At 61.5% G+C, this 17775-nt stretch overlaps 2 protein-coding genes across 12 annotated transcripts in view; both read right to left on the reverse strand.

Annotated features, from left to right (window-relative positions):
- Nucleotides 1-4191: 4191 nt before the first annotated feature.
- On the reverse strand, nucleotides 4192-5483 carry LOC144336945 (uncharacterized). The gene is made up of 2 exons (XM_077978876.1): nucleotides 5328-5483; nucleotides 4192-5247 (listed from the first exon to the last, which is right to left on the reverse strand). Exons 1-2 carry the CDS (start codon nucleotides 5343-5345, stop codon nucleotides 4333-4335), a joined length of 933 nt encoding a protein of 310 aa, XP_077835002.1. The 5' UTR covers nucleotides 5346-5483; the 3' UTR covers nucleotides 4192-4332.
- Nucleotides 5484-9193: 3710 nt separating this feature from the next.
- Nucleotides 9194-17775, reverse strand: part of MIER2 (MIER family member 2) — a 37968-nt gene continuing 29386 nt past the window's right edge. For 7 of the 11 annotated variants that reach the window (XM_028840069.2, XM_028840071.2, XM_077978805.1 and 4 more), the window contains 7 exons: nucleotides 16622-16773; nucleotides 16151-16232; nucleotides 15976-16070; nucleotides 12482-12606; nucleotides 12258-12346; nucleotides 10706-11123; nucleotides 9194-10322 (listed from right to left, as the gene is read on the reverse strand). In XM_028840069.2, the coding sequence (XP_028695902.1) occupies nucleotides 10301-10322; nucleotides 10706-11123; nucleotides 12258-12346; nucleotides 12482-12606; nucleotides 15976-16070; nucleotides 16151-16232; nucleotides 16622-16773 (983 nt within the window). In that variant the 3' untranslated portion in view covers nucleotides 9194-10300. Of the gene's footprint in view, nucleotides 10375-10665; nucleotides 11124-12257; nucleotides 12347-12481; nucleotides 12631-15945; nucleotides 16071-16150; nucleotides 16233-16621; nucleotides 16774-17775 lie in introns of all 11 variants that reach the window. The other 4 variants (XM_028840070.2, XM_077978802.1, XM_077978798.1 and 1 more) reach the window with 3 other exon arrangements.

The following is a 17775-nucleotide window of genomic DNA, read 5'->3' on the forward strand; positions in this document are numbered from 1 at the left end:
TTGACCTCTGCCACTCACGGTCACCTACTGGCAAGTGGCAGGGCTGGGATCAGAAACAAGCTGCTGGGCGCCAGGACCCGCCGCCACCCTGAACCTCCTCTAAAACCTGTTCAGCGTCACCATCAGCCCCTGCCCCAGCAACACCAAAACAGGGTGCATCTCAGCAACTGGACTTCAACTGGGAGCTCCTCGACCCTGCTTCCCGGGTCCTGGGTGGTCAGACACCTGCACGTGGGGGAACTCCATGGGTAAGGGGCTCTTGGGAGACAGCAAAGGCACCCAGTGTGGTGCTGGATGGGAAGACGGTGCAAGTGGACCTGTGGCAGGCGGTTCAGGCTCCCTGCTGCACTCACGGTGAGGCAGGGGCTGTAGCTCCTGCCGGAATGAGGGTCGTGAGGGTTACCGTGGCTCGCATAAACGCTACATAAACGTAGGCTTCAGCATCACCACCGCGCTTCCCCCCACACTTCAACCTGTCTGCAAATGACCGCTGCTGTCAGTGTAGTCCTGACAGCCCACCCACCTTTTCTGCTACCATGGAGAGGGTGCAACGTCTACTGGAGTCAAGGAAAGGCAGGGTTCTTTATCGAGCACCTACTGTGTGCTGGGGAGCAGGGAGAGGTCATGTGGAGGGGCTTGCCGAAGTGGGAGGGGGAAAGACAGTGGGGGCTGTGGGATTGGGCCAAGCCAGGAGGAAGAGATCCGGGAGAGGGGTGGGGTCGACCTGGGAGGACAGAGAGCGGAGGTGAGGCTGGAGGCTGTTCCCCCTTCCATCCTTCCCCTTAGGTCGGGATTTGGGTCAGCCCTTAAAATCCCTGGGCAGGATAAGGATTAAAATCTGGTGGGGGAAGCAAGAATTAGCATTAGGGTCAGCATTGGGGTCATCTCCTGCATATGCTGACTGCGGTCCACCACACTTCAAGGAACTTCTTGTCAGAGCTTTCAGAGCTGGATCTGCTGCTGCCCCCAGCTGCCTGGTCTTCCCTTACAGGAAGAACCTGAGGCCGGTGCAGCTCTCAGCAGGGACACAGCCTGACCTGGAGGCCAGGCCTCAGTGGCTTTCTCCTTCACCTGCAGATGGCAGAGCTGGAAGCGGGTGGTGGTACAAGGCCCCACGCTGGGTCCCCTAGAGACAAGACCACCCCAGGGGGCCAGGCCGCCACCCCCAGGCAAGCAACCTCACGGGTTCGGCAGCTGCAGCTCCCACCTCTTGCCCAGCACTGGCTCTGCCACCTTGGTGCCTCACTGCAACCTGGATAGCTCCAGGCCGTTTCCAAACGGACTCTGTGGAGACTGAGACACCTGTGAAGTGGGCAGAAGGGGGCCTGGCACACAGTAGGTACCACCTGAGTGCAGCCAGCCACTACACCTGCCGTTGCTTTCTGTGCTTCTCTGGGACTTGAGAGGTGAATTACTTGCTCAAGGTCAGAACAGCAGTTGTCTCCCACGTTTCCGGCCCAGGGCTCTTGGAGTCAAACAGGTGCCCGTCAGTGGGTTTGACGTGCAGGCAGTGGGCAGCAAAGGCTGAGGGGGTGGATGGTGTGGAAAGACATCTAAGGTATCCCTCAGTGTCTGTCTGCATAAAGGGGCAAGACACTAGCTATCACCTGGGATTGTAGAGAAGATTAAACAGTTTGTGAAATGCTTGACCCGGGGCCAAACATTAGGAGACATCATTTGAGGGTTAATTAAACAAAATACAGTGCCAGTAAGTATCATGTGTCTGCCGGGTTAAGATGTAGAAGTCCTTCTTCCTGGGGTCAAGATTTAACAGGGTTGGAAACTGCTGCCTTCGAATTCAGAATCCAGAACCCATGAATTCAGAATCCCACTCAGACTTTGCAATCCCTCAGTGCCTCTTAATTTAGTGTCACCTCACAGTCAGGGACAGGGTAACCCTCCGAGTGTCAGCACTGCGAGTCCGGTGAGCTCCGTGAGGAAGGTCTTCACCGGGTCACAGCAAAGAAAACCGCACAGCAGTAGTCCGGGGTGCAGCCTCCAGAGCCCCTCGTGCAGACAACCCGGGGTGCAGCCTCCAGAGCCCCTCGTGCAGACAACCCGGGGTGCAGCCGCCCTGCCAGAGCCCAGATGCCAGAGACCCTCGTGCAGACAACCCGGGACTTAGCCACCAGAGCCCCTCGTGCAGACAACCCGGGGTGCAGCCTCCAGAGCCCCTCGTGCAGACAACCCAGGGTGCAGCCTCCAGAGCCCCTCATGCAGACAACCCGGGGTGCAGCCGCCCTGCCAGAGCCCAGATGCCAGAGCCCCTCGTGCAGACAACCCGGGACGTAGCCACCAGAGCCTCTCGCGCAGACAACCCGGGGAGCAGCCGCCCTGCCAGAGCCCCTCGTGCAGACAACCCGGGGTGCAGCCTCCAGAGCCCCTCGTGCAGACAACCCGGGGTGCAGCCTCCAGAGCCCCTCATGCAGACAACCCGGGGTGCAGCCGCCCTGCCAGAGCCCAGATGCCAGAGCCCCTCGTGCAGACAACCCGGGACTTAGCCACCAGAGCCCCTCGTACAGACAACCCGGGACGTAGCCACCAGAGCCTCTCGCGAAGACAACCCAGGGAGCAGCCGCCCTGCCAGAGCCCCTCGTGCAGAGAACCCGGGACGTAGCCACCAGAGCCCCTCGCGCAGACAACCCGGGGAGCAGCCGCCCTGCCAGAGCCTCTCGTGCAGAGAACCCGGACCGCACAGCCCCTCCCACCATCTCAGTCTGTACGTTTGCTCACTGTCCTTGTATCCTCCCCCAAGCTCCAGGAAAGTGGGAGCTGGCACACAGTGGGTGCGCAGGCTGTGCTTACTGGGATGCTGAATCAGTGCCCGGAGCCTGAGGTCAACCAGGGACATGACAACTGCAGGGAGCTCTGACTGGGTCGCAGCAAGGCGAGACACACAAGCAACAGTGGAGGGCAACGGCGTGTTCTCGAGGGGAGAGTTGGATTCCGCCTGCTTCTCGTACAAAACGGGGGCGGAGGTGGCAGGGGCCACCCTGTGAAACACTCGATTAAATCCCCATTCACAAACCTTGTGGTGCATAGTAGCTTCTATCCTTGCCCCCCAAACCAGGAGCCGGTGAAGGCGAGGAGAGTCACCTGGAAGACCTCAACTAGTCTGCAAAGCTGCTGAGCACCCCCAGACCCCAAGGACCTGGTTCCGACTCAAGGAAGAACGAGGAACATTTGCCCTGCAGCGACCACCACCCCTCCCTCCCCGCCCGCAAGCCACAGGACCAGGGGACGGGGCTGGGCTGCGCTCTGGGCTCCGCGCCGCCTTCGGGGGGCACGGGCGCCCTCTGCCGGACACACGGAGGCGGCGCTCCACGCCAGGGTCTCCGCATCCCCGGGAACGGCCCAGGAACGGAGCAAACAAACGCCAGGGACCCCCAGCTGAGTCCTGGTATCCGAGAAACAAACAGAACACCCAGTTACATCTGAATCCCAGAGGAGCGACATACCGGTTTTCAGCGTGTGCCCCAAATACCGCATGGGACATGCTCACACACTCGTTTATCTGTAATTCGACGCTCACTGGGCAGCCTGCGTTTTATTTGGCCGTCCTACTCGGCAGCTACAAACCGAGGAAACAAGGACCACCGTGGAGAGAGCAGCAGCTGGGCCAGGTCCGTAGGGGCCCAGACAGTGCCACTCTGGGACCATCAGCTCTGAGCAACCTCCACCCCACAGCAATTGTCTCAGGAGCGCCGATCTCCAGGCAGGCCCCTGGCTAAGGCCTCCTGGCATGGCCATGGACTCTGTGCAGAACAGATTTCCATGCTTGGTTAGCAGGCAGGAGGTCACCAAAGACCTTCGCTTCACTGTAAAAGGAAAGCATTAAACAAACTAACACAAATAACTTATTGATGGCCGCCGAAAAGCTGAGGACAACACGTTTGTTCTAGACAGGTACGAGCCCTCCAGAGGTTAGACAAGACCAAGCCCGGTGGAGGCCTCATTAGTCCCAGGAGCCTGGTGTGGGACGAATCCGGAAGAGCCCCAAGGCAGAGCGGGCCCTCCAGGTCCTCCTGCCTGGGTCTGGGCTGCAGGAAGGGCCACGATTCCACCACCCCACAGCTAACCCAGAGGCGAAGCTACGCTACACAGCGGTGACCAGGCCAGCCCAGCTCCTCGAGACGGCACATCAACCCAGCTGCTGACGGGGCGGGGGCAAGGCCTTCCTGGGGCAAAACTATCCCCTCTGCCTCTTACTGCCGTACCCACATCTAGTGCACCCTCAGAAACGCAAGACCCCACGGACAAGGAAGAACACTGTTAGTCAACACACGGCATCCCGTGGTCTCTCCCAGCTCCAACCTATCTTAGCTATTCCAATCAAATCGCACGTGACCGGAGGGCCCTGTGGGACACCCACGGCCGTGACACGTGACCGGAGAGACCTGTGGGACACCCACGGCCGTGACACGTGACCGGAGGGACCTGTGGGACACCCACGGCCGTGACACGTGACCGGAGGGACCTGTGGGACACCCACGGCCGTGACACGTGACCGGAGGGACCTGTGGGACACCCACGGCCGTGACACGTGACCGGAGAGACCTGTGGGACACCCACGGCCGTGACACGTGACCGGAGGGACCTGTGGGACACCCACGGCCGTGACACGTGACCGGAGGGACCTGTGGGACACCCACGGCCGTGACACGTGACCGGAGAGACCTGTGGGACACCCACGGCCGTGACACGTGACCGGAGGGACCTGTGGGACACCCACGGCCGTGACACGTGACCGGAGGGACCTGTGGGACACCCACGGCCGTGACACGTGACTGGAGAGACCTGTGGGACACCCACGGCCGTGACACAAGTGACCGGAGAGACCTGTGGGACACCCACGGCCGTGACACCAGTGACCGGAGAGACCTGTGGGACACCCACGGCCGTGACACGTGACCGGAGGGACCTGTGGGACACCCACGGCCGTGACACCAGTGACCGGAGAGACCTGTGGGACACCCACGGCCGTGACACCAGTGACCGGAGGGACCTGTGGGACACCCACGGCCGTGACACGTGACCGGAGGGACCTGTGGGACACCCACGGCCGTGACACGTGACCGGAGAGACCTGTGGGACACCCACGGCTGTGACATGTGACTTGAGAGACCTGTGGGACACCCACGGCCGTGACACGTGACCGGAGGGACCTGTGGGACACCCACGGCCGTGACATGTGACCGGAGGGACCTGTGGGACACCCACGGCCGTGACACCAGTGACTGGAGAGACCTGTGGGACACCCACGGCCGTGACACGTGACTGGAGAGACCTGTGGGACACCCACGGCCGTGACACGTGACTGGAGAGACCTGTGGGACAACAGCCATGGCCGTGGCACATGACTCCCGACTCTACTTCAGCTAAAAACCACCACTGCGGCTCCCCACTGCCTCCTCACAGTTTCAGATTCCGTGGCCTAAGAGGGAAGTTGTGCCTGCACTGCCCTCCTGACCTTTGTGCTCACCCCACACAAATGGGAGGCTCGTGCCTCTGGGTGTCGGCGCCCGGCCTGCCCACGTCCTCCTCCCTCTTACTGTTCCTCCATAGGGACTGTCCTGCTACCAAAGGGGAACAAGGGACCCAGGCCTGGCCAACCAGGACACCTCTTCTTTTTTTTTTTTTTTTTTTTTTGAGAGGGAGTCTCGCTCTGTTGCCCAGGCTGGAGTGAAGTGGCCGGATCTCAGCTCACTGCAAGCTCCGCCTCCCGGGTTCCCGCCATTCTCCTGCCTCAGCCTCCCCAGTAGCTGGGACTACAGGCGCCGCCACCTCGCCCGGCTAGTTTTTTGTATTTTTTAGTAGAGACGGGGTTTCACCGTGTTAGCCAGGATGGTCTCGATCTCCTGACCTCGTGATCCGCCCGTCTCGGCCTCCCAAAGTGCTGGGATTACAGGCCTGAGCCACCGCGCCCGGCCCAGGACACCCTTTCTGCTCGGCAGTTCCTGATTCAGTTATGGGCGTGACACCCAGGAACAAATTTTACCAGTTTTACTGGAACTGTTGGGCAAGACACAGGCTTCCCACAGGAATCACAGATGCAAGGTTGTGGGCCTGCAGCTTCTAGTGCCATCTCAGTCACCACAAAGGGTACTGCCCCTGAGAATAAGGTCAGTGTGGGCAGCAGAGAAATCGAAGCACCGAAATCTCATAATGTGGATGACGACTCCTGGTTCCTGCTGCCGAAGGCCCTGGCATCCCTGGACTGGGTCTTAAGGGTATAACTTCTGGGTCAGGCGCAGTGGGTCAGGCCTATAATCCCAGCGCTTTGGGAGGCCAAGGCGGGGGGATCACGAGGTCAAGAGTTTGAGACCAGCCGGGCGCGGTGGCTCAAGCCTGTAAACCCAGCACTTTGGGAGGCTGAGACGGGCGGATCACAAGGTCAGGAGATCGAGACCATCCTGGCTAACACGGTGAAACCCCGTCTCTACTAAAAAATACAAAAAAAAAAAAGCTAGCCGGGAGAGGTGGCGGGCGCCTGTAGTCCCAGCTACTCGGGAGGCTGAGGCAGGAGAATGGCGTGAACCCGGGAGGCGGAGCTTGTAGTGAGCTGAGATCCGGCCACTGCACTCCAGCCCGGGTGACAGAGCCAGACTCCGTCTCAAAAAAAAAAAAAAAAAAAAAAAGAGTTTGAGACCAGCCTGGCCAACATGGTGAAAGCCCATCTCTACTAAGAATACAAAAATTAGCCGGGCGTGGTGGCGGGCACCTGTAGTCCCAGCCACTCCAGAGGCTGAGGCAGGAGAATGGCGTAAACCCGGGAGACAGGGGTTGCAGTGAACCGAGATCACGCCACTGCATTCCAACCTGAGCAACAGAGCAAGACTCCATCTCGGAAAAAAAAGGGCTGGGTTCAGTGGCTCACGCCTGTAATCCCAGCACTTTGGGGGGGTTGAGGCAGGTGGATCACCTGAGGTCAAGAGTTCGAGATCAGCCTGGCCAACATGGTGAAACCCCGTCTCTACTAAAAATATAAAAATTGGTGGCGGGCGCCTGTAGTCCCAGCTACTCGGGAGGCTGAGGCAGGAGAATCACTTGAACCCAGGAGGTGGAGGTTGCAGTGAGCCGACATCGCACCACTGCACTCCAGCCTGGGCAACAAAGACTCCGTCTCCAAAAAATTAAAAAAAAAAAAATTATTCAAACACAAGCACAGAGAAAGAAAAAAATAGAACAAAGAGATTGCTGTGCGGCAACACCCAGGGTTGTAACACGAGTGACTGGAGAGGCCTGTGGGACAAAACCCAGGGCAGTAACACACGACTGGAGAGACCTGCTAGACAACATTTGTGGCCACATGACTAGAGAGACCTGTGGAACAACACCCACGGCCGTGACACACGACCGGAGAGACCTGTGAGACAACACCCACGGCCGTGACACACGACCGGAGAGACCTGTGGGACAACACCCACGGCCGTGACACACGACCGGAGAGACCTGTGGGACAACACCCACGACCGTGACACATGACCGGAGGGACCTGTGGGACAACACCCACGGCCGTGACACATGACCGGAGGGACCTGTGGAACAACACCCACGGCCGTGACACATGACTAGAGAGACCTGTGGAACAACACCCACGGCCGTGACACACGACCGGAGAGACCTGTGGGACAACACCCACGGCCGTGACACACGACCGGAGAGACCTGTGGGACAACACCCACGACCGTGACACATGACCGGAGGGACCTGTGGGACAACACCCACGGCCGTGACACATGACCGGAGGGACCTGTGGAACAACACCCACGGCCGTGACACACGACCGGAGAGACCTGTGGGACACCCACGGCCGTGACACATGACTGGAGGGACCTGTGGGACAACACCCACGGCCGTGACACACAACCGGAGAGACCTGTGGGACAACACCCACGGCCGTGACACATGACTGGAGGGACCTGTGGGACACCCACGGCCGTGACACACGACTGGAGGGACCTGTGGGACAACACCCAGGACGTGGCACGTGTACCAGAGACCCAAAAGACAGAGTGGGACATCAGAAAAAATTGAGAAATACTCTTCCAGAAATGGAACTCTAAGAAAGAAAAAGAAAACAATATTTGCAGAAATAACAATCAAGACTTCAAAATCTGTTACAATGCACCCACCCTCAGGTCGAAGTAGCTCAGTTTAGAGAACCAGACCCAGGTACATCACAAACGGCCAAAGTCCAAAAACAAAAGAAAACCATTTATATAGTCAGAGTCAAGAGATTTCATATTAAGGAAAACAGAAGAATGAGAAAATTCCTCATCAGAAACAATAGAAAGCAGGCGTGAAGAGGACAACTTTAACGTGCCCAAAGAAAAACACAGTGCACTCAGAATTCTCTATCCTGTAAAAATGCGCTTCAGAAAAGGAGGAGGGGCCAAGCGCGGCGGCTCACGCCTGTAATCCCAGCACTTTGGGAGGCCGAGGCGGGCGGATCACGAGGTCGAGAGATTGAGACCATCCTGGCCAACATGGGGAAACCTTGTCTCCACAGAAAAATACAAAAATTAGCCGGGCGTGGTGGCGGGTTCCTGTGGTCCCAGCCACTCGGGCGGCTGCGGCAGGAGCATCGTTTGAACTCGGGAGGCGGAGGCTGCAGTGAACCAAGATGGCACCGCTGCACTCCAGCCTGGCGAGTGTGAGACTCCGTCTGGAAAAAAAAGAAAAAAAGAAAAAACACAATGCAGACCTCAAGCGGCTTCCACACCAAGAACAAATCTCAGCCCCATGCCCTACTGTCCCCACCCCGCCCAGCCGCTGCCCTCTGTGCCCTCAGCTTCTCCTGTAGACCCAGGCCTCTGTCCTCTGCATCGGCTGTCACGCCTGCCAGGACCCTGCAAACTTCCAGCAAAGCAGGGCCATTCCCCTTCAGGTTCCAGCTTAACTGTCACTTCCAGGAGGCAGCGCCGACCACCTCTACCCAGACGTGGGCCCTCCTCACATCCCGTCCTCATGGCCACAGTTCCCTCACTGACGTGGACATGGAGCCCACCACGTCATGCCCCCACTGCACCCCCTCGCCTCTGTGGCTCACAACTTATCCCGGATCCTCCAACAGACATGCAGGCCCCCAAGTGAGATGACAGGGACACCTGCCGCCCCCAGCCCCCACCCAACCCACCACCAGGCACCCCGGGCGCCCCCAGCCCCCACCCAACCCACCACCAGGCACCCCGGGCTTCAAATCAAGTTTAATAAATAAAACAGCAAGGGGGGGTTCAAGGCAGTTATCACTTCACAGTGTGGTCCTTGGTGGGGTGAGGGATGGTCGAGTCCAACTCAGAAAGGGGCTCGAGCACAGGAGGCTGGACGACGCCCGGGGCAGGGCACGCCGCGGCCCACGGAGGACCCCACGCCAACGTGTAAACAGAAACAGAAACGGACAAGGGGTCGGGGAAGAGGGACCAGGACTCCAAGCCATCTTGCTGGGAAGCTTCCCACAGAAGGAAGACCTGCAGGGCTGGGGAAACAGGCTGGAGTCCGGCCCCTGCACGGCCGGCAGGGCCAGCTCCTCTGGAGGCTCCCTGCCTTGGTACCAGGGGAGGACAGCAAAGGGGGTGTAAGTCACCTGTCTCCTCAAACCCACGCCTGGGGTTGCTGAGGGGCCCCCACCCCAACCGCTCAGGATCGGGAACAGGGATGGAGGGGAAGAGGCAGGTGGGGGTGTAAAGTGCGGCTTTTCCTGAAGTGGAGACGATGGGGTGGGAGGGGAGGCCGGGCTGGGGGCCGGACAGCGAGGTATATGGCTCTGTGCCCCACGGGGTTGGCACTGAGTAGCAGCTGCCCACGACCCCCAGGGCTGGGGCAGCCCGCGGCCCTGCCAGGTGTGGAGAGACAGAGCCAAGCAGGGAGCGGAGGGTGCCCCGGCGGAGGCTGCTGGTGCGGGGCGGGGCGTCCTGCCCGTCTCCCCGCCGGGGCAGTGACACCTTCCCTCGCCTCTGCGGGCTGGAAGGGACGAGGCGGCCGGCTCTGCCCCGCGTCCCAAAGGCCGGGTCTTTTCTGTCCACGGCTGCCTGACGGATCCCATGTGCAAGCAGCAGCCTGGACCCGGGTGGCAGTGCCGGGCGCTGACGGCGTTGTGTGTGGCTCTGGGTCCAGTCTGCATGGCCGGGGCAACGGCGCACGGCCCAGCCACCTCACACCAGTCCTGACGTGTTCAGAAGCAGAGGAGGTGCCACCCCGAGGCCCGGGGCGGGGGAAGGGGTCAGGAAGACTGACAGAGGCGGGCCCAGCGGCAGTGCCAAGTCCAGTCTGGGCCGCATACGCCGCCCGCGGCCAGGAGTCAGCAGGTCATCACATTACAGCTGCAGGGAAGACACGGAGAGAGACGCGGGGCGTCAGGGTGGCCCCACATGCCTGCACAGCCCAGTGCTGAGCGCTGGACTCGAGACTCCCAGCCTTGCCTCCCCGACAACCTACGGCAGCAGGGCCCGGGTGCTCTGGGGGGAGCTTGTGGCTGGAGCAGGGGTGGGAGAGCCTGGCACCTGCCCCTATTTGTGGAGCATGTGGACCACACGAATGTATTCTCCAGTCAGAAAATACATGCAAGTCAAGAATAACCCTAAAGCAGCCCCGAGAGCCGCTCGTGGAGCCGCACTGTCCTTGGGGCAAACCCTCAGCGCAGCCTGAGGGCTGGGGGGACCTCACTGGACTGTCGGGGAAGCTCCGGGCATGGGGTGGCACTCACTGTGACAGGGGCTCCGAGTGTAGCCCGGGGGCCGGGCACGTGGGGTGGGCGGCCAGGAAGGGGTTCACGTCCCCAATGCCAATGAGTCCAAACTCGGTGACCGACAAAGCCACCTGCGCAGGGGCCACAGTCCCCTCCGGGTCCCCGCTCAGGTCCACACGGCTGGAGATGAGAGGCAGCTCCTCGGGCAGGGCGAAGTCCACAGCCAGCCTTGGGCCGGCGTCTGCCTCCGGAGCGATGACAGCCGGCGGGTACGAGGCCGGATCGGCCAGGGCCGGAGGCGGACGGGACGGGGGTCCGGCGGGGGGCTCGTCCGGCTGCTGGAGGGAACAGGGCCCCGGCTCCGAGGACGGGAGGCCATCAGAGGCCACCGCAGGCTCACCGAGACCACCGGCCGTGCCATCCACACTCAGTGGGTCTGTGAAGAGAATGCAACAGAGGGTGGGGCCGCCCACAGGCACCAGGCTGCAGCCATGCCACTCCTGTGCCAGCTCCTGCCAACCCTGCTGGGTCCAGCAAAGCCTGTGGATCCCTCCCTAAAAAAGCCTCTGTACAAATACAGAAGAAACCAGTTACTCGGAAATCTGTGAGCCCCCAGGTTAAAGACCCCAGTTTTAGAAGGTCATAAAATCAACCGAGTGGGTCACAGCCCACATCCGTAACACCAGAGCAGACTACAAGAGACAAGGGTGTGAGCAAGGCCTGGGGCACTGCGAGGGTCGACACAGCGTCTGGGGAAGTTCCGTCCCACACGCAGCCGCACCGTCCCACACGCAGCGCACGGGGCCGCACCGTCCCATGCACAGGGCCGCACCGTCCCACGCACAGGGCCGCACCGTCCCACGCACAGGGCCGCACCGTCCCACACGCAGCCGCACCGTCCCACACGCAACGCACGGGGCCGCACCGTCCCACACACAGGGGCCGCACCGTCCCACACGCAGCACATGGGGCCGCACCGTCCCACACGCAGCCGCACCACAGTTCCAGGAAGCAGCAGAGGGGGACGCCCTTGAGCAAACAAACCACGGAGACAACCAGATTCTGGAAACGGGGTGACCCTCCCAGCCTCAACCATCTAAACGCAGAGCCAGCAGCAAAGGACCCTCCCGTGATGGCATCAGACACAGTGGGAAAATCCCACCCGAGGCCCTCGTGTGCTCCGTCACGGCCTCAGGTGCAAGACGCTGGCGACGGCTCCGGACACCCTGCCCTTCCTGAGTGTCCTGATGGCTGGGGCTAAGTCCCCAACCTGGGGCAGGCAGGCCCTCCCAGGAGACTAAGGCCTGATATGTACCCCAACCTCAGCATGCGGGGCACCCCTCCAGCAAGCCCAGAGGGTAAGCACAATCCCTGCCCGCCCTCCCTTCTCCCAGCGAGGTGTGCAGAGTGGCATCCACATCACCTGGCTGGCCCTCCACCACCCAGACGCCCACTCCTGGTGACGGCTGGCCCAGCACAGGGCACCAGCGAGGAGAGGCTCCACCTGGCCTCACTCACAGGCCCCAGACCCACGGCCGCCCCCAGGGCAGGAGACACTCCCCAGCCTCACCTGTACGCATCCCAGTCAGGGCGTCCTGCTCCGGGCGCGGACGGCCAGGGCCATCAGGGTCGCTGCCATCCAGGTCCTGGTCTGCGTCCCTGTGGGGAGAGGGCACCATGAGGGGCAGCAGAGAGGATGGACGCCCCCACCCAGGAGGTGCTGCCCAGGCGCCCGCGTGCCCACCCCCGGCGGGGTGGCCGCCCATCATTACTGCCGGGGAGCGCTGCACGCACGTGGTTCCGGACGGGACGTACTTCCTCCGGCCCAGCCGTGTCTGCTGGGCGAAGTAGTCATAGCGCTCCGACTTCTTCCACAGGTAGTAGTACTCAACACACTCACCCACAGACCGTGTGCGCACCTGTGGGGAGGGGTCAGGCGCCATCTGTCCCCCACTGCCCAGCCCCTGCCCCTGCCCCACCATCCCAGGATGACTCCTGGGACTCCGGGACAGCACAGAAGGGGCACAGCACCCACCACTCTCAGATAACGCAAGACCCCCCGACCCATGACCCTACTCAGGCCCACAGGCTACGCCCACCACGGGGAACGGGGGCTTGGAGCACCGTGGCACTGCCTCCTGTTTCAAGCCCCCTCAGAACCCCCCAGCTCCTGGCCGGAGACCCCTCTTTCCCTTCTGTAGCATCAGCCACACACACGGACCCTCCAGGCCGTCTACTGCTCACCCACCCTGTCCCAGACCATGAGCCCCAGGCCGGTCACGTCCACCTCATCCACCTGCTTCTCACAGGCCCGGGGTGGCAGTGGGAGTGGGAGTGACAGCCCCGGGTCCACAGACTTCTGGACAGAGCCCCCGCCCCGGGAGGAAGAGGCACAAGCCCGCAGCGCCTGCTTTCCCGCTGAACACATCCCTCCAGGCCCAGCAGATGCTTCCCAAGTGCACAGAAAACACCACAGAAGGACACACGGGTTCTGTGAACCCCAGACTCAAAATTCACAACGTAACACATAAAGGCCAAAATCACACGCACGTAAGGCTTCAGGGAGACGAGAAGGAGCACACAGCGAGTGCATTCCGCGTGGCAGGTGGTACAGAGCTGGGCGCACACCTGGCCACACCTCCAGCGTCTCCACCCGGGAGGCTCGTCCCCCAGTGAGCCTGAGGCTGTGGCCACCGCTGGTGATGGCGGAAAAGCCCCCCCTCACCTGGACATGCTCTGGGCCAACAAACCCACGGCCACCCAGAACGAGGGTGCCCCGTGCTCACCGCTGCAAGAACAACATGGCGTCCTGCCTGGGGGTGAGACCGAGACAACCTCTCTGGAGGGCAAACCTCAAATGCACGTCAGGAGGGAGCTGTTCTGCGAAGGGCCAGCCTGAAATACGCACTGGCTCCCTGTCCCGTTCCAGAGAACAGGCTGACCAACGTGTGCTGGCTACACACAGCCCCTCATGGCTGGGCCAGGACCTGCCCGCAGCTCCAGAAACACGGCCCGGAGATATAGAAACATGGTCCGGAGCCATAGAAACACAGCCCGGAGATAGAGAAACACGGCCCGGAGCTCCAGAAACACGGCCCGGAGCTCCAGAAACACGGCCCGGAGATAGAGAAACACGGCCCGGAGCCATAGAAACACGGCCCGGAGATAGAGAAACTCGGCCCGGAGCTCCAGAAACACGGCCCGGAGATAGAGAAACACGGTCCGGGGCTAGAGAAACACGGCCCGGAGCTCCAGAAACACGGCCTGGAGATATAGAAACACGGCCCGGAGCTCCAGAAACACGGCCCGGAGATACACAAACACGGTCCGGAGCCATAGAAACACGGCCCGGAGCTCCAGAAACACAGGCTGGAGATATAGAAACACGGCCCGGAGATATAGAAACATGGCCCAGAGCCACAGAAACATGGCCCGGAGCCACAGAAACACGGCCCGGAGCCACAGAAACACGGCCCGGAGATATAGAAACACGGCCCGGAGCTCCAGAAACACGGCCCGGAGCTCCAGAAACACGGCCCGGAGATATAGAAACACGGCCCGGAGCCATAGAAACACGGCCCGGAGATATAGAAACACGGCCCGGAGATATAGAAACACAGCCCGGAGATATAGAAACACGGCCCGGAGATATAGAAACACAGCCCGGAGATACAGAAACACAGCCCGGAGCCATAGAAACACAGCCCGGAGATATAGAAACACAGCCCGGAGATATAGAAACACGGCCCGGAGCCACAGAAACACGGCCCGGAGCTCCAGAAACACGGCCTGGAGCTCCAGAAACACGGCCCAGAGATATAGAAACACGGCCCGGAGATAGAGAAACACGGCCCGGAGATACAGAAACACGGCCCGGCGATATAGAAACACGGCCCGGAGACATAGAAACACGGCCCGGAGCCACAGAAACACGGCCCGGAGCTCCAGAAACACGGCCTGGAGATAGAGAAACACGGCCTGGAGATATAGAAACTGACAGGGGCTCGAGTGTAGCCTGGGAGCACCACACTCCGGCCACACCTCCCCTAGCGTCTCCAATCAAAACACCACGCGGTGCTGCAGTCTGACAAGGACAGTCCACGGCTCCTGTGCACGGCACCACACAGTCACTCGAGCAACGTCCTGGGCCGTGCCATCAGCCCCGGGCAGGCACCTCCTCACTCCAGCCCTTCAGTGGAAGACATCGGGCCCCAAATGGAGCACGGCCCCAGGACACAAGGCAGACGCAAGGCTCAGCAACGAGCAGGCCCAGCCCACTGGTCCTGAAGGGGCTCAGTGCCCAAGCGGGGCGTGGACAGAGGCGGGGAAGCCACCGCTCAGAACCACGGGAAAGTTTTCCGCCTCAGATGTCTGACTGCCAAGAGGCTGGCTGGCAAGTTATCGCTCAAGAAGCCGCAGGGCGGCCGGGCGCGGTGGCTCAAGCCTGTAATCCCAGCACTTTGGGAGGCCGAGACAGGCGGATCACGAGGTCAGGAGATCGAGACCATCCTGGCTAACACGGTGAAACCCCGTCTCTATTAAAAAATACAAAAAAACTAGCCGGGCGAGGTGGCGGCGCCTGTAGTCCCAGCTACTCGGGAGGCTGAGGCAGGAGAATGGCGGGAACCCGGGAGGCGGAGCTTGCAGTGAGCTGAGATCCGGCCACTGCACTCCAGCACGGGCGGCAGAGCGAGACTCCGTCTCAAAAAAAAAAAAAAAAAAAAAAAAAAAAAAAAAAAGCCGCAGGGCAGAGGGCACTGCTGCAGCCACGCAGAGACCCAGAGGATGTGGGGAAGGTCTAGGGGGGGCAGAAGGCCCCGGCACTCGGCAGCACCTGCCTGCCGTGAGGGTGTGTCCCGGGTGGCAGAAGGACCTGGGTCCCTGGAGGAGGGAACAGGAGACCCCTGGTCCCCAGGGGTCAGGGGTTCTGCTGTGGGGTCAGTGCTGGACACTGAGACAGCAGGCTCTGCTCAGAGGACACAGACATGAAGATGAGGTGCCCAGGGCCCTGGGATGAAATGTGAGGCAGAAACTACTGAGTTCAGCTTTCGGCACATTCTTTCCCAAAACCAGAACCTTGTTCTTGCGGGGACGGGAAAGGAGCCCCAAGAAGGCAGCAGAGTCAACTACAGAAGACAGCAATGGGCGTGCGGTGAGGAGGCGGACACGGGACACGGGACACGAGGCCTCCAGTCGGCCGTGTGCTGTGTGCCTCCGACCCTGAGCCCCTCCCCAGATCAAGAAGCCCCTGGTGGAGCCTGGCAGCAGGAGGGCAGCGGAGTCCGCACCTTGTTGGCCTGGATCAGGTGAAAGTTCTTTCCGTGCACGCGGAAGCCATGCTCAAAGTTCCTGCACTCCTCTTCACTCCAAGCACAGAGCCCATCTGCAAAAACGGCCGGGGAGACGGGTCAGCAGTGCCCAGGGTGGGGCCGCAGCGGAAGAAGGGCCCAGGCCACTGCTCACCTCGGATCACCTTCACGTTGAACCGCAGCCTTCGCAGGGCCTCCTCCACGTTGAAGTTGCATTTCACCAACTCGTACAGCGCCTGGGGAGAGGATGTGGTGGTTACTCCCATGAGCACAGCCCAGGAGCCGACAGCAAGAACTGTCTGTACCATTCAGGGAGTGGCATCAAGGGCCGTCCACACCACCCTCCTGAGCACTGTCAAGGCCACCGATACCTCTATGCAGGGAGTGACATCAGGGGTGTCTACACCCCCCGCAGAGACACCCGGAGGCGTCTACACCTCCTCCCCGATACGTGGTTTTAACTGGTCCCCTCCCAACCTGAGTAGCTGTTCCAGTGCCCAGGCCTCCGCACACCTGACCCCTGCCCTCCCTTCTGCCCTGCCTGGCCCCTGGAGGCACCGGGGTGTGAGCGCTGGCCCACGCCGCTGCAGCCCTCAGCCCCCGTCCCCGGCACGGCAGCCCCCACCTGCTCACTGTCTTTCACGGCTTCTCCCTCCGGGAGCTGGGGCCCAGCCATCTCCTGCCAACGCCGCTTCACCGCCCTGTACAGGAACTCCTCCACCTCCCTCTCGGGGAGGACGCTGGGGTCCCAGAGCAGCTGGTCTTCATTCTCGTAGACTGCACAAGCAGAGGGCAAAGGTCACGTTGCAGGAACCCAATCTGCACCCACACACGCGAGGACACGCGGAGCCGCCAGCTCAGCCCCTGTGACAGGGAGGAGGCACCGTCCCGGCCTCCCTTTCCCAAGCCCCGGCCGCCATCGCTGTGCTCCTCCTGGGCTGGGCGCTGCTGCGCTCGTGGGTCCAGAGCAGGCTCCGGGCGCCGCACACGCCTGAGTCCCAGCGACCGCGTGCAGGGAGCCGCGAGCGGCCAGCAGGGGGCGCGATCCAGCCCGGGCTCAGAGGAAGCTGCGGGCGCCTAGACCGGGGCAGGGGAATCCGAACAAGGGCTCCGCAGACGCGGCTGTGAGCAGCGAGCCCAGGGAGGTGAGGCTGGCTTCGGGCTGCACAGCTACACCAGCCACCGAAACGCAGAGGCCTGAGGGAGCGGCCGGGAGACTGAGACTCGGGTCCCATGGACAAGCGGCGGCCCCCACAGACACCGCCGCGCTCTAACCCCGGGGCCTCAGGAGCCATGGCCAGAAGGTGCATCACCGCTGGGGAGACGTCCTGCCCCGGCAGCCGGTGCCGGTGGCAGATGTGCCCACAGAGGGGAGGAAAAGTCCACGACCTCAGATGCAATTGGCTTTCAGCAAAGGGAGGGACGCAGCCTCCAGCTGAGGGGAGGGACGTGACTGGGGACAAAGCAGGGAGAGCTCAGGGCCAGGTCTGGCTCGAGTGCCAGCACCTCTCGATTATCCAGGAAAGAGACACAGGAACCCAAGCAAAGCAAACCAACAGATAAAAAACAAAAAGTCAGCGCACAGGAAGAAAAGTGAACAACGCACTGGGGAAAACAGCTCCACACGGGAGAGTCTCCACGGCAGGGAGCTGACGCGGTAACTAGCTCCAGGTCGCGGCTGTGCCCCACCAAGCCGGGCCCACGGCCCCCATGAGGACAACGGCAAACACCACAGCCACCCTTCTCCGTCTCCACAAACACCTGAGCCCTGCGTGGACC

This window comes from Macaca mulatta, chromosome 19, assembly GCF_049350105.2.
Source record: "Macaca mulatta isolate MMU2019108-1 chromosome 19, T2T-MMU8v2.0, whole genome shotgun sequence".
Lineage (NCBI taxonomy): Eukaryota > Metazoa > Chordata > Mammalia > Primates > Cercopithecidae > Macaca > Macaca mulatta.